Genomic DNA, 16,702 nt, shown 5'->3' on the forward strand with positions numbered 1-16,702 from the left:
CATGGCCAAAAATATTGGCACACTTGCACTTTTTTCAAATAACTCACAATTTTCTCGAAAAATAAGTTGAAATTGACGAAAGTATTTGGTCTCCACAATTCTTTATTTCATTGTTAATATTACATAAACTTTGTTTTTGATTCATAACTTAATATATCATTTTAAATCAGAAAATAAAAAATTGCATTGACAAAATTATTGATACCCGAGACTTAATATTTGGTAGAACCGCCTTTGGACAAAATAACTGCAGCCAAGCGCTTGCGTTAGCCATGAATGAGCTTCCTCCAACTCTCTACTGGCAGTTTGGCCCAATATTCTTGTGCAAACTGCTCTAGTTCTCCCAGATTTGAAGGGTGCATTCTCCCAACTGCTCTTTTCAGATCTCCCATTGTTCTCTTGCTTCCTCTGGTTTCAGATCTCCCAGTGTTCAATGGGATTTACATCTGGACTCATTGCTGGCCACTTCAGAACAGTCCAGTGTTTTATCTTGCACCATTCCTGGATGCTTTTTGAAGTGTGTTTGGGGTCATTGTCCTGCTGCAAGACCCATGACCTTCGACGGAGACCCATCTTTCTCACACTAGGTTGAACATTGCACTCCAAAATTCCTTGGTAGTCTCCTGATTTCATGATGCCATGCACACATTCAAAGGACCCAGTACCAGAGGCAGTACAGCAACCCGAAAACATCACTGAACCCCCTCCATGTTTGACTGTAGGGAAGGTGTTGTTTTCTTTGAAGGCTTCATTTTGTTTTGTATAAACATAGAGATGATGTGCTTTACCAAAAGGCTCTAATTTGGTCTCATCTGTCCACAGGACATTATCCCAGAAGGACTTTGGCTTGTTCAGGTGTGTTTTGGAAAACTCCAGTCAGGCTTTCTCAGCAGTGGGGACCTCCTGGGTCTCCTACCATAATCCCCTTTCACTGAGTTGGCGACGGATGGTGCGAGTTGAAACTGTCATACCTTGTTTCTGAAGGTCAGCTTGAATCTGTTTGGCAGTTGATAGAGGTGCTTTCTCCACCATTTGAACAATCCTTCACTGGAGTCTTCGATCAGGTTTTCTATTGCGGCCATGTCCAGGGAGGTTGGCTACAGTGCCATGGGCCTTAAACTTCCTGATAACATTGCGTACGGTGGACACAGGAACGTCAAGGTCTCTGGAGATGTACTTACAGCCATGAGATTGTCCATGATTGGCTACGATCTTGTGTCTGACCTCCTCAGACAATTCTTTGGTTTTCTTTCTTTTCTCCATGCTCATTGCGATACACACAGTGACACAAAACAGCAGAATGACTCCTTTTCTCTGTTAAAACTGGTTGAATGAGTGATAATTATATTGCAGGCACCTGCATCTCACCATAGGTGAGTTCAATTCCAAAGTAAAGGAGAATCACCTGCTTGAAATCTAATTATTTCTAACAACTTCTAAAAGGTGCCAATAATATTGTCCGGGCCATTTTAGCATTTCTGTGTGGATTAAGCTAAGATTTATTAATTTTTTCAGGTTTTTATGTTTTGTTCCACTGCAAACCAAAGAAATACATATGTGGATACCAAAATATTTTTTAATTGCAACAATTTTCTGGAAGAAATGGTGCATTTTTTAAAAAAAGTACAGGGTTGCCAATATTTTTGGCCACAACTCTATAAATATATATATATATATATATATATATATATATATATATATATATACATACACACACATATACACGCCACTGCCACTGTCGCTCTGCATCTGTCTGTCTCTCTCTGTCTCTCAACCATTGAAATTGCTTTAAAATACAATGATACGGTTTAAAATACCTTTACTCATTGTAGTTTACTGCGACTTGATATGTATGTTGGAGATCAACATTCTGTGCATGAGAAGTTCATTCATTCCTGCGCAGCACGTGGCTGCTGGTTTGCATCATTGCTGGGAGTACAGATGTGCCATGGATGCTGTGCCGCTGATGCAGTGCCCTTTGTAGGTTAGGGCAGGAACTAAGAATTTAGCCACGATGCAGACGATAACCTGCCTACTCTTTGTGAAAAGTCACGAAAGATCTTTATCATCCTCCAACTAATACTAGCAGAGACATCCCCAGCCTAATGTCCATCAGTGCGATAGCACACCCTATCTGATGATGCAAGTCCCTATCTGCAAAGCATCAATCCGACAGTTTATAGGCAGCAAATAATCAAACATAGATTAGGGCAGCTCAAAGATAAGTTTGCTACCACTGTATTATCCCATTAGACTTGTGGTATTTAAGCAGGATTCAACTAGAAAAGGTTGCACAGATTGAAAATAAGGTATATATTAAAACATAAAGCATATGTCCAACCACACCCCCACACACCCCACCACCCCAAGGATTTATTGCAGCACACCTGTGTTTCCAATGGAATCAGGTGTGAGAGTCGGCAAGCCTCTTGGAAGGCCTCTCGCAGGCCCGCATCACTCTTTGTTGCTGGTTTCATAGCAGGAAATATATCTGCAATGAGCGCCTCAAACCGTGGTATGTCAACGAAGGTCAACTTGGACTGCGTACCCAAGCGAAGAGCTCTCACTGCTAAACTCACCTCATCTAAAAAAAAAAACCCCAAACAGGCCAAAATTCATGTCAACACACATATTATCCTTTAGACTGTGCTGTTGATCATCAAAAATAAGCAAACAAACAAACTTGTGAACTGAAAGATTATTGGTTTGTGGTGAAATGGCTGCAACAGTAGGATTGAATTTGTAAACCTGAATTATGTTTTTTGTTTGAACCGAAATAAGTCAGCTACAAACTTACAGAATTCACCTGCACAATGCTTACAGCTGGACAGCGATAGTGTTTGCCTACGAGCTATTTATTCATAAATTTGTAAAGGAAATGGGCTCAAAATGCATACTTACTCTGGTGCAGGAAGCAATGCTGCTTCCCATTAGATGTTGCTTTTATATAAAGAATATTAAGCTGGATTGTCCAATTGAATAAGCTTATAGATGGAAAAATACTGAGCAATGATACTTTCTGACAATAAAATGTTAAGACTCTTCCTGGTATGTAACCCCTTTAAAGCAATCACTTTGATATACAGGTAGTGGACAAAAAAATGGAAACACCAATGTAAAGTCACTTAATAGGGCGTTGGGCCACCATTTGCGGCCAATATGGCCTGGCCTGTAAGTGCCGTGGTATAGAGTCCACCCGTGTATGGAATTCTGCAGGAGGGACGCGGCACCATTCTTGGACGAGAAAGTCAATCAACTCACACCTGTTTTATACAGGTGGAAAATGCTGTCCTCAGCGTCGTTCCAGAATATCCCATAAATGATTGTTTGGGTTCAGATCTGATGACGGAGAAGGCCATGACGTATGGATAACATCAATGTAATGCTCATCAAACCATTGGGCGACCACACGTACTGTGTGGATGGGGGCGCATTTGTGGGTCTCCTCTTGCAGCCGTGCTAGCCATAATTATAGGCATCCAGGCCTGTGCAGAATATTTATACATGTCCCAAGGCATGCTGGGATGTTATTTGCTTAACATAAGGGGGCCACGCCTGTGTGGAAGCTGTCCTTTATTAACGCACAGGTTGTAAACCTGGTGCGTTATAGCGTTTGCCTGGGAATTTCGGGCGCTCAAAAGTGAAGCTAGTTTCTGTCGCTCATTTCTGTCGCTCATTTCTGTCGCTCAGATGTGTAAACATGACGTCATCAAATCTATATTTATAGGATAGGTTATAGGAGATATATATGTTATAGGATAGGAATATAGGACCCAAATGACCCAGAGGACCCAAATGACCCAGAGGACCCAAATGACCCAGAGGACCCAAATGACCCAGAGGACCCAAATGACCCAAATGACCCAGAGGACCCAAATGACCCAGAGGACCCAAATGACCCAGAGGACCCAAATAACCCAGAGGACCCAAATGACCCAGAGGACCCAGAGGACCCAAATGACCCAGAGGACCCAAATGACCCAGAGGACCCAAATGACCCAGAGGACCCAAATGACCCAGAGGACCCAAATGACCCAGAGGACCCAAATGACCCAGAGGACCCAAATGACCCAGAGGACCCAAATGACCCAGAGGACCCAAATGACCCAGAGGACCCAAATGACCCAAATGACCCAGAGGACCCAGACGACCCAAATGACCCAGAGGACCCAAATGACCCAGAGGACCCAAATGACCCAAAGGACCCAAATGACCCAAATGACCCAAAGGACCCAGAGGACCCAAATGACCCAGAGGACCCAGAGGACCCAGAGGACCCAAATGACCCAGAGGACCCAAATGACCCAGAGGACCCAGAGGACCCAAATGACCTAAATGACCCAGAGGACCCAAATGACCCAGAGGACCCAGAGGACCCAGAGGACCCAAATGACCCAGAGGACCCAAATGACCCAAATGACCCAGAGGACCCAAATGACCCAGAGGACCCAAATGACCCAGAGGACCCAAATGACCCAGAGGACCCAAATGACCCAAATGACCCAAATGACCCAGAGGACCCAAATGACCCAGAGGACCCAAATGACCCAGAGGACCCAAATGACCCAGAGGACCCAAATGACCCAGAGGACCCAAATGACCCAGAGGACCCAAATGACCCAGAGGACCCAAATTCTATGTATGTTTCTATGATGATGTATGTTTTGGTGAAAGTACATAATGTGAATACTAGTAGCAATTTTACAAAAACCATGGCATAATTTCAAATCTTGACCCGAGATGATAATTATGCTACATCATAATTTCCATGTGCCAACCTGGGCGGAATCCAAGTGGATTCACTTGTTTCACCAGGTGTTTCCATTTTTCGTCCACGACCTGTATGTCATAATGTGTCCCCCACCCCTCCTTTTTTCAATGTGTATTGCCGATGGAGGAGCTTCTGGGCCACACCTGTGTGGAAGCCGTTGCTTGGTATCCCTAATTTACCCAGGTGTTTCCATTTTTTGTCCACTACCTATACATGTGAGGCTGCCATAGTGCTCCCCACAATGAGAGAACCAATGAAGATCCCTGACAGGTTTTCAGAAAGGATTGCAATGTGATCTCAGCTTCACAAAAAGCATGGCCGGTTATTGATGCGTACAAACCTTTGGTGTAGGTAAGATACACAAGTTGGTAAGATGTGAAAGCCTTACCTTGCTGATTATTTTGTAGCTTATCTCGTCTCAATAGATTGCCACATCCCTGTAGCACGGACTTGAGGGCTCGCAGTCCCCAATCATAATGTTGCTGTGGAGAAAGCAGCTCACTAGAGAGACATAAATCAGAAGAGATCATTACCAGAACTCTAAATGCTCAAAACTAGAAGGTCAAAACAGAAACGAGTACATACTCAGAGCGCAAAAGAGAAATCATCATTACACTGTTACAGAGCTCAAACCAAGTTAATATATGGCATCATAAACAAAAGACCAGTGGTATATATTATATATATATATATTATACAGTATACCGAGAGCACAATGTCAAACTTGATCCATCGGCATTTTCAGCAGCAGGATGTAGGACAGGGAACAAGTTACTTTTAGCTCAATTAAACTTTAGTCTGAAATGGGTAACACGCTCCTAAAAATATGATCCAAGAAACATCCTTGTATGTATATTATAAAAGGAGCCATTTCTGTTTGTCATACTATAACTTGAGAACGAATTAAAGGATTTGAAAAATTACCAATGATGCTGGATTCAGGGAACTCCCAGGAAGGCTTGTGACACAAAAAAGAAAGTTGTGTATGGGTACATGGGCACACATGGCGAAAGTGCAAAGATCGACTTGCGACATCTATCTCTATCTCTATCTCTATCTCTATCTCTCTCTCTCTCTCTCTCTCTCTCTCTCTCTCTCTCTCTCTCTCTCTCTCTCTCTCTCTCTCTCTCTCTCTCTCTCTCTCTCTCTCTCTCTCGCCCCCTGCTGGCCGTTCGTGTGTTGGGCGTGGCAAGATGGCGTGCACTGGTGTTCGTGTGCTGTAGCTCCGTGCTTGTGTTGTGTTGTCCTCACCCCCCCCCCCCCCCATTCCTTCCTTTCCCATCGCGCCTTTGTCGTGTCCTTCTTTACCACCTGTGCCCCTTTCCCTCCCTTGAGACAGAGAGAGTGAGAGAAGAGCCCAAAGGTGAGAGCAGACCCGTTCGGTTCAGTTTACCTGCTCCGTCGGTGCTGTTTACCTTACTCGCGTCGTGTGAACTTTATTAATCATTATTTCATTTCGACTTTATTTATTTTGTGTCCTTTCCGCCTGGTCAAGGTGGAAAGGTGAGACATCGCCGTTATGGCGAGTGTTCGTGCATGGCAGGAAGGGTTTGAAACCCTAACAAGGAAGCATGCTTTCGTGTGTGTCCCTCCCGAAGGTGTTCCTACCGAGGACATTATCCTAGCTGTAGGGAATGTTATCGGCGATGAAAATGTCCGCGCCGCGTCGCGGATGAACCAAAAGTTTGTTGTTTTCGTGTCGGACGAGAAGTTCGTGCATGATGTTGTTAGTACCGGTCTGTCATTGAAAGGTGGGCAGTTCGTCATGGTTTCCCCGATGGACACACCGGCGATTAAAGTTATTATTTCAAATGTCGCTCCGTTTATCACAGATGATAAGTTAATGGCTGTTCTGACCCGGTATGGAACTGTTGTTTCCCGAATCTCGATGATTCCCCTGGGATGTCGGGATGAACGAATGAAACATGTTATGAGTTTCCGGAGACAAGTATTCATGGTGCTTCCTGATCGCGGCGACGATACAGGACTAAACATCTCGTTTAAAATTTCGGTAAATGATCGTCAATATCAAATGTACGCTTCGTCAGGCACCTTAACGTGCTTCCTTTGTGGAGCCTTCGGACACGTTAAAAGGTTTTGTCCCAAAGCATCTTGTACGAAGTGCGGCAAATTGGGACACACCAATGTGGGCTGTAAAAAAGAAAACACCCCGACCGTGCTTCCTCATGCCTCGACCGTGCTTCCTCACGCCTCGACCGTGCTTCCTCACGCCTCGACCGTGCTTCCTCACGCCTCGACCGTGCTTCCTCACGCCTCGACCGTGCTTCCTCACGCCTCGACCGTGCTCCCCGATGCTCAAACCGTGCTCCCCGACGCTCAAACCGTGCTTCCTGGCGCTCAAACCGTGCTACCTGAAGCCCCGACCGTGCTTCCCGATGCCCCGACTGTGCTTCCTGATGTCCCAACTGTGCTTCCCGAGGTCCCGACTACGCTTCCCGAAGCCCCAACCGTGCTACCTGAAGCCCCAACCGTGCTACCCGAAGCCCCAACCGTGCTTCCCGAAGCCCCGACTGTGCTTCCCGACGCCACGACTGTGCTTCCCGACGCCCCGACCGTGCTTCCCGACGCCCCGGTGCCACCCAAACCCAGTGAGATGGCACTTGGTGATGCTAGTACTGCTGGCGAACCCATGAATGAAGAACTTGTCATACTGACCAAAAAACGGAAAGCACCACTAACAAATAGCCCCGATGGTGCGATAAAGAAGGCTGTCTTGGGCAGAGACACTGTCTCTGCAAAAGAGGGCAAAACGTTTACAGCAAACGAAAATATCGAACGCCAAAGTGGAAAAGAGGATGTTACTGATTTCCCAGGCTCTGAGAATAAAGCCTACATTGATCCGAACAATGCGGCCATTTTTGAGCCTGAACGCGAAGCCCTACCGGTTCCCCCTCCAGTAGCTGAGCGGACTGGTGACCAAACAAATTGCTCTGTCTTACAAACAGAAATCGTAACCCCGGCTACGCAGAGATCTGCAGCCATTTGCCAAAGCACACATAAAGAAAGTAAGCACCAGTCTGCTCGTGAGTGTGTACCAGAGTACCCAACGAAATCTCAGGAGATGCATCCAGAGGAGCTCGTGAGAGCTGCAAGTAAGGCCCAAGATCCAGGTGGGACATTATCAGACCTGTCTGAGGACGAGGTGGAAGTGACTGAGGACGAGGTGGAAGTGACTGAGCTGTCACAGTCATCAGCATCTCAGTCACAGATACCCCCCAAACACATCGTGTCGTTTCTAGCCGAAACGTACAGACAGCGTAACATAGTCATTAAAGACTATTTTGCCGATTTGGTTGCATTCATCCACACTGCAAAATCCATAATTAAAACGCCTGAACAATTTGACCTGAATAAGTCACAATACCACAGGTTAAGAAAATTCATCACACGTGCAGGTGTAGAGTGTTCCCAGCCACAGGCTGATTTCATCAATACAGGATGAAAACTATAAAACTTGCAACTTTAAATATTAACGGTGGTGGTGCTAGCCACCTCCGCCAGGTTCAAGTAAAAAACATATTTCAACGGAAAAAGGTGGATGTGATCTTACTTCAAGAAACTCACATCACACCAAATGTGGAACATAACTGGCATCAACTTTTTAAGAGCCAATGCTATTTCAGCAATTTATCAGCTTCATCTGCTGGAATCGGCTTCCTGCTGAAGCCAGGCCTCGTGTGTGAGTCATGCCATTTTCAGGAGGTAATAAATGGTCGGCTTAGCTCTCTCAAACTAGTAAGCCATAACTTCCATTACACCATTTTTAATGTGTATGCGCCAAGTGATAGCGTAGAGCGTAAGTCCTTCTTCACCTCAATGATAAATCACTTAAGATCGGTTGATTTTGATCATTGTGTGTGTGTCGGAGGTGATTTCAATTGCACCTTCGACCCATCGGTTGACAGAAACTCTGTCGAACCCCATCCTGAGTCCCATGTACACTTATCCAATTTTTTTTAGCACAATGGGCTTCGTTGATGTTTGGCGGTTGCACCACCCAAACACATCCCAGTACACCTGGTGTCGATGCGCCAATAGTCGAGTATCCTTGGCAAGACTTGACAGATGGTACATCAACGTACCCTTTAAAAATACTGCGGTTTCTTCAAATCTTTTTCCTTCCGTGTTTTCAGACCATCATATGGTAACCCTAAACCTTTCCTTTCCTCAACCCGCAAATAGGAGCGCTTATTGGACGTTTAATGTTAGACTTCTAGAAGATGGTATGTTTAAAGAAGCCTTTCGTGTTTTCTGGGCAAGTCTAGTAGCAAAGAAATCTTCCTTTTCTTCATCCAGCATATGGTGGGATAACATGAAATCTCAAATTCGGGTTTTTTGTCAATGTTTCCAATCACACAGCACAAACGACAAGCACTTTACAATGGCCCGGTTGGAATTGGATATTCTACAATTGGAGAGTAAATTGGCTCATGAAAACAATGACGCCAATTACCGGTTATTGCTTGTAAAGAAAGCTCTTTTAAGGGAGTTAGTTCAAGAGAAAGCAGCCGGTACGTTAATTAGACTTAGAATACAGAATGTAAAATTATCAGACACCCCAAACAAGTCTTTCTTTCAGTTAGAATCCTTAAGCAAGCCATCACGGCTAATCTCTTCTGTTTTGGACTCGAGAGGCAACGTTGTTGTCAACGAGGATGATGTTAGACTAAACATTATTGAATTCTATACAAAACTTTGTGAGGAGCAGACTGTTTGTAATGATACAATGATGGATTTAACCTCTCACCTCCCCTCCCTAACTGAGGCTCAACGGTTGGAGCTTGACCTACCAATCACCCTCCTTGAGCTAACCTGTGCTCTTGCTGCCATGGATTCAGGGAAAGCTCCGGGTATTGACGGTCTACCTCCCGAATTCTTTCTGACATTTTGGGACCTTTTAGGCCCTGAGTTGCTGAATGTTTTGGACACTTCTATACAGACTGGTATAATGCCGCTGAGTCTAAGAAGAGCCGTAGTGTGCTTGCTCCCGAAAACTGAAGATCCCCGACTTTTGGTGAACTGGCGACCGATCTCCCTGCTGTGCACGGACTACAAGCTTTTTTCAAAAGTACTAGCTAATCGACTAAAAAAGGTTATTGGTGATCTAGTACTGCCAGAACAGAGTTACTGTGTTCCTGGAAGATCCATCCATGATAATATTTCTTTAATCAGAGATCTCATTGATGGTAACCGTGTTAAAGAAGACTTTGGAATGATGTCGCTTGATCTTGAAAAGGCATTTGACAGTATCGACCATAAGTTTATGCATCATGTGTTACAGGCATGCGGCCTCAGAGCAAACTTTCGTTCCTACATTTCCTTGCTATACACAGATGTATTTAGTTTAATTAAGATTAATAATGTGCTGGCTCCCCCCATCAAGGTTCGGAGAGGGGTTCGGCAAGGGTGCCCAGTCTCTGGTTTATTGTTTGCTCTTTCTTTAGAGCCTCTTCTCAATCTACTGAGAAAGAAGATTTCTGGAATAGCACTTTCTCCCATGAGTGCACCGCTAACCCTATGTGCTTATGCGGATGACGTCTGCATCTTTGTAAAAGATAAGGATGATATTGATATCCTTGTTGAGTGCCTATCAAAGTTTCACGCTGCCTCCTCTTTAAAAATCAATTGGAACAAGAGCAAGACGTTATGGATACCCTCCCTTTATCGCAACCTTCTTCAGCCTGTACCACAGCCGCCCCCATCCCTCCCCGCAGGGTTGCTGTGGGGAAGTGAGGGAATTAAGTACTTGGGCATATTCCTTGGTTCCCCACAGTATGCTCAAAGAAATTGGGACGGGGTAATTGAGCAAGTGGGAGAAAGATTGAACCGATGGAAAAGGGTTTTACCTCATTTGTCCTTCAAGGGCCGTGTGCTAGTGATCAACAACTTAGTTGCCACAATGTTGTGGCATAGGTTCATCTGCCTGCAACCGCCGGAGGCCCTACTCAAAGCACTCCAGGGCAAACTGGTGGACTTCTTCTGGGGAGGCTACCACTGGCTACGACCCGATGTGATATGTCGCCCCTCGGCTGAGGGTGGCCACAACCTCGTCGACATCAAAGCCCGCCTAATGGCCTTCCGGCTGCGGTCCATTCAACGTCTCCTCTACATGGAACATCTGCCAGGCCGGCTCCCTGCACGCCTTGTACTGCAGCGAGCGGGTAGGCTCGGGTACGGGTTTGAACTTTTTCAAATGAACCTCCAACATGTCGACATATCGGTTCTCCCTGCTTTTTACCAAAGCCTCTTAAATGCCTGGCAGAGTCTTTCTGTGAGTCGTCAGGCGGACACATATGTAACGAAAATGCTGGCACACGAGCCTTTGTTCTATAACCCTCTCTTTCCCGACATTCCAAAGAGTCGAGATTTTTGCCAACACTTTATAGCAGCTGGTATCGTGAAGGTGCGGCATCTCCGACATGACTCAGGGTATGGTTGGAAATCCGTAAGTGAAATCGCCGACCTGACAGGGATTTGGTCCCATAGGATGATTGCAAAAATTTTGAGGAAAATGATTCAGGTGGGACGGCAACTTGGCCTAACTTGGACTCGAGGTACAGAAGAAGATCTAAATGAGCCGACAGTGCCTAAATTGATTGTTGAACCCATTCAAAACGATTTGCCCCCTGTTAGCGATGGGTCAAAGCTTTTCCAGACAATGGACAGCAAGGGCATCTACAAGATGTGCCTCAAGCTGTTAAATGGGAACCCTTCGTTAAATGGAGTTACCCGATGGAAAGGATTGTTACCCGGAGGACCCCCCTCCGAACCTATCTGGGAAGCCATGTATAGTGAGCCCACATCCAAAAGAACAGGTGATCTCCAGTGGCGTTTGGCCCACTGGATTGTTCCTTCCAACACGTTTATTAGACATTTTTCTCCTGTATCTGTTTGTTGTCCCTTCTGTACAGTCAATGAGGACTTGTTTCATGCATTCATAGACTGTATCCGATTATTTCCTTTGTTTCATTGGTTGAATTACATTGCACACGAAATGCATGTTACTTTTTCTTTGAGGAATTTCGTCTTTGGTTTTGCTCCTAAACAGAATCCTGCATCTAAACTGTTTAATTTCCTAATAGCAACTGCGAAACTTGCTGTTTATTTGACAAGAAAAGACAAACTATCTGGCAAACCGATAGAGCACTGCAATATCATGTTGTGTTTGAATGCATTAGTCTCAGCAAGATTGAAACTGGAATTTACCCTTTCCAACGAGGCCGGAAATTTTCAAAACTTTGTTGATACTTGGTGTGTTTTGTGAGGTTAAAGAAAACGAATTTAGAATACTGTTGTGAGATACTGATTGTTTCTTATTTGATGATCATTGGGTGCTTCTTCTTCTTCTTGGCATTATTGATTTCATTGCAAAACGTGTATATTGTTACTTTTATATTTTTGTAATAAAAGGACTAAAAAGTCATATCTCTATATCTCTATCTATATCTATATATCTCTATCTCTATCTCTATCTATATATCTCTATCTCTATCTATATCTATATATCTCTATCTCTATCTCTATCTCTATCTCTATCTCTATATCTCTATCTCTATCTCTATCTCTATCTCTATCTCTATCTCTATATCTCTATCTCTATATCTCTATCTCTATCTCTATCTCTATCTATATATCTATATATCTCTATCTCTATCTCTATCTATATATCTCTATCTCTATCTCTATCTATATCTCTATCTCTATCTCTATCTCTATCTCTATCTCTATCTCTATCTCTATCTCTATCTCTATCTCTATCTCTATCTCTATCTCTATCTCTATCTCTATCTCTATCTCTATATCTCTATATCTCTATCTCTATCTCTATCTCTATCTCTATCTATATATCTATATCTCTATCTCTATCTCTATCTCTATATCTCTATCTCTATATCTCTATCTCTATCTCTATCTCTATCTATATATCTATATATCTCTATCTCTATCTCTATCTATATATCTCTATCTCTATCTCTATCTCTATCTATATATCTCTATCTCTATCTCTATCTCTATCTCTATCTCTATCTCTATCTCTATCTCTATCTCTCTCTCTCTCTCTCTCTCTCTCTCTCTCTCTCTCTCTCTCTCTCTCTCTCTCTCTCTCTCTCTCTCTCTCTCTCTCTCTCTCTCTCTCTCTCTCTCTCTCTCTCTCTCTCTCTCTCTCTCTCTCTCTCTCTCTCTCTCCCCGGATGGTATTTGCTAGTTTTCATTAAAAACAAACATTCAATCCGATTGTTTTTTTTTGACCTGCTGGTCTGTTCTGTTTTTCATTGAGGGCACTTGACTATAATGGGGATGGAAAAAAAAACATTCACAGAACACCGCCAAATGGCACAGGCCTTACCAACCAGCATGGCAATCATCACGTGATATACGACTGCCAGACCTACCAAACCAACTAAAGCCCAAATATAATACTGTTTAACAGGTCTGGTTAACATTGTCTGATCAAACCAGTTCTGTTCCAATTGTATACTCACCTTTAAAGTACTCAAACAGAAAGGGGTGGTTATAAATAAATAAAGAGAATCATAAAATGATAAATTCTGTGAAACCCTTGCCTGGCAAGCGTAAAGAATGCAAGGAGCTTGCGACCGAGATCTCGTGCTTCTCGGAAGCCTTCTGCTTGAAGCAACACAGTTGCGATGAGTTCGTTGTCCGAGTGAACCATTGCCACTGGCCGGAACAGCTGCTGAAGATTGTCCGGTAAACGTTGCCGTCCACCGTAGCCCTTTCCCGCTGGATTCAGAGTGATGAAAATCCCTGAATTTGAATTCAATTCAACCTGTGCCACAGCAACAGAAAGTGGTGAATTTTCAAAACGACTTGCTTTCTGTCAAATGGTTAAAATCGGATAAAAGGTGACATCCTACCTCACTGCCTTGAATGTGGACAGTCGATGCATGCTGCTGAAGTGCATCCTGGATTGCCTGTATATGCATGGACACCGCTGAGAGGACACTCTCCTCCAAGCGATTGAATTCGTCGAAGCACCCCCAGGCTCCACAACGCACAAGGCCAACAAATATGCGTCCCATAGACTCCACGTCGATGCCCTGCAGAGATTCAAATATCAGATAATGCGGCTACCTACAAAATATCCGTGGAGAAAACCACTAATATAATGGAAACAAGAACTTTATCCCCATGGACTTACAAGAGTGAATAAGATGTCAATGTGATGTCAGAAAAACTAAGAGGAGATACGGTCACTCCTTCAACCAATAAAAGGCCACATAATCATGGGTCCATCAGCTTAGTAATAAGTGCACACCCGTGTGGGTTGTTCGGAAAATAAGGTCAAAATTATTATCTGAGACACACTACAAACAACTCGCGTGAAAAACGAAGTGACATAAAATTACAGGCCTGTCTATCATTTAAAACACATTATTTCATTATACACATATTGATACATTTGTCGTAACATGACAGAGGATTCTGCGAGTTACTTTCATATGACGCGACATGCACGTACGGCCGATGGTATTTCTTCGACCACTTACACAGCAGTGCTGAAATGTCTGCCTGAGAGGCCTTTCCTTTGTACACCATCCCCAAGATCTGCCCGAAAATGTTGATTTGATACTTGACCGACAGGAAAATAATGATTCTTTGTTACTGAAGTGTTGAAAATGCATTACTTTTGGTGCAACATCCTCAAAAAATGACGGCGCACAAACACCGAGTTGAAGGAATACCAGATTTCTGGCTAAAGCAACCAGATGTTCTCAACAAGATGACTTGGCGCACTAAAACCGAGTTGAAGGAATACCAGATTCCTGGCTAAAGCAACCAGATATTCTACACGAGATGACTTGGTGCACCAAAACCGAGTTAAAGGAATACCAGATTTCTGGCTAAAGAAACCAGATGTTCTCCACGAGATGACTTGGCGCACTAAAACCGAGTTAACGGAATACCAGATTTCTGGCTAAAGCAACCAGATGTTCTCAACAAGATGACTTGGCCCACTAAAACTGAGTTGAAGGAATACCAGATTTCTGGCTAAAGCAACCAGATGTTCTCCACGAGATGACTTGGTGGACCAAGACCGAGTTGAAGGAATACCAGATTTCTGGCTAAAGCAACCAGATGTTCTCCACGAGATGACTTGGTGCACCAAAACCGAGTTGAAGGAATACCAGATTTCTGACTAAAGCAACCAGATGTTCTCCACGAGATGACTTGGTGCACTAAAACTGAGTTAACGGAATACCAGATTTCTGGCTAAAGCAACCAAATGTTCTCAACAAGATGACTTGGCCCACTAAAACTGAGTTGAAGGAATACCAGATTTCTGGCTAAAGCAACCAGATGTTCTCCACGAGATGACTTGGTGGACCAAGACCGAGTTGAAGGAATACCAGATTTCTGGCTAAAGCAACCAGATGTTCTCCACGAGATGACTTGGTGCACCAAAACCGAGTTGAAGGAATACCAGATTTCTGACTAAAGCAACCAGATGTTCTCCACGAGATGACTTGGTGCACTAAAACTGAGTTAACGGAATACCAGATTTCTGGCTAAAGCAACCAGATGTTCTCAACAAGATGACTTGGCCCACTAAAACTGAGTTGAAGGAATACCAGATTTCTGGCTAAAGCAACCAGATGTTCTCCACGAGATGACTTGGTGCACCAAAACCGAGTTGAAGGAATACCAGATTTCTGGCTAAAGCAACCAGATGTTCTCCACGAGATGACTTGGTGCACCAGAACCGAGTTGAAGGAATACCAGATTTCTGGCTAAAGCAACCAGATGTTCTCCACGAGATGACTTGGTGGACCAAGACCGAGTTGAAGGAATACCAGATTTCTGGCTAAAGCAACCAGATGTTCTCCACGAGATGACTTGGTGCACCAAAACCGAGTTGAAGGAATACCAGATTTCTGACTAAAGCAACCAGATGTTCTCCACGAGATGACTTGGTGCACCAAAACCGAGTTAAAGGAATAACAGATTTCTGGCTAAAGCAACCAGATGTTCTCCACGAGATGACTTGGTGCACCAAAACCGAGTTGAAGGAATACCAGATTTCTGACTAAAGCAACCAGATGTTCTCCACGAGATGACTTGGTGCACCAAAACCGAGTTGAAGGAATACCAGATTTCTGACTAAAGCAACCAGATGTTCTCCACGAGATGACTTGGCCCACTAAAACTGAGTTGAAGGAATACCAGATTTCTGGCTAAAGCAACCAGATGTTCTCCACGAGATGACTTGGTGCACCAAAACCGAGTTGAAGGAATACCAGATTTCTGGCTAAAGCAACCAGATGTTCTCCACGAGATGACTTGGTGCACCAAAACCGAGTTAAAGGAATACCAGATTTCTGGCTAAAGCAACCAGATGTTCTCCACGAGATGACTTGGTGCACCAAAACCGAGTTGAAGGAATACCAGATTTCTGACTAAAGTAACCAGATGTTCTCCACGAGATGACTTGGTGCACCAAAACCGAGTTGAAGGAATACCAGATTTCTGACTAAAGCAACCAGATGTTCTCCACGGGATGACTTGGCCCACTAAAACTGAAATGAAGGAATACCAGATTTCTGGCTAAAGCAACCAGATGTTCTCCACGAGATGACTTGGTGCACCAAAACCGAGTTGAAGGAATACCAGATTTCTGGCTAAAGCAACCAGATGTTCTCCATGAGATGACTTGGTGCACCAAAACTGAGTTGAAGGAATACCAGATTTCTGGCTAAAGCAACCAGATGTTCTCCACGAGATGACTTGGTGCACCAAAACCGTGTTGAAGGAATACCAGATTTCTGGCTAAAGCAACCAGATGTTCTCCACGAGATGACTTGGTGCACCAAAACCGAGTTGAAGGAATACCAGATTTCTGACTAAAGCAACCAGATGTTCTCCACGAGATGACTTGGTGCACCAAAACCG

The 16,702-nt window shown here is 44.0% G+C and overlaps 1 protein-coding gene across 1 annotated transcript in view; it reads right to left on the minus strand.

The window, feature by feature from the left end:
• The window catches only part of DYNC2H1 (dynein cytoplasmic 2 heavy chain 1), a 235,102-nt gene that overhangs the window by 95,235 nt on the left and 123,165 nt on the right, over positions 1 to 16,702 (minus strand). Inside the window, exons 25-28 of the mRNA XM_078784009.1 lie at positions 13,669 to 13,851; positions 13,357 to 13,580; positions 5,160 to 5,272; positions 2,388 to 2,584 (exon numbers count right to left, since the gene is read on the minus strand). Of these exons, the coding sequence (XP_078640135.1) occupies positions 2,388 to 2,584; positions 5,160 to 5,272; positions 13,357 to 13,580; positions 13,669 to 13,851 (717 nt within the window). The remainder of the gene's footprint in view (positions 1 to 2,387; positions 2,585 to 5,159; positions 5,273 to 13,356; positions 13,581 to 13,668; positions 13,852 to 16,702) is intronic.

Source organism: Myxine glutinosa, chromosome 8, assembly GCF_964187855.1.
Source record: "Myxine glutinosa chromosome 8, kmMyxGlut1.1, whole genome shotgun sequence".
NCBI classification, from domain to species: Eukaryota; Metazoa; Chordata; class Myxini; order Myxiniformes; family Myxinidae; genus Myxine; species Myxine glutinosa.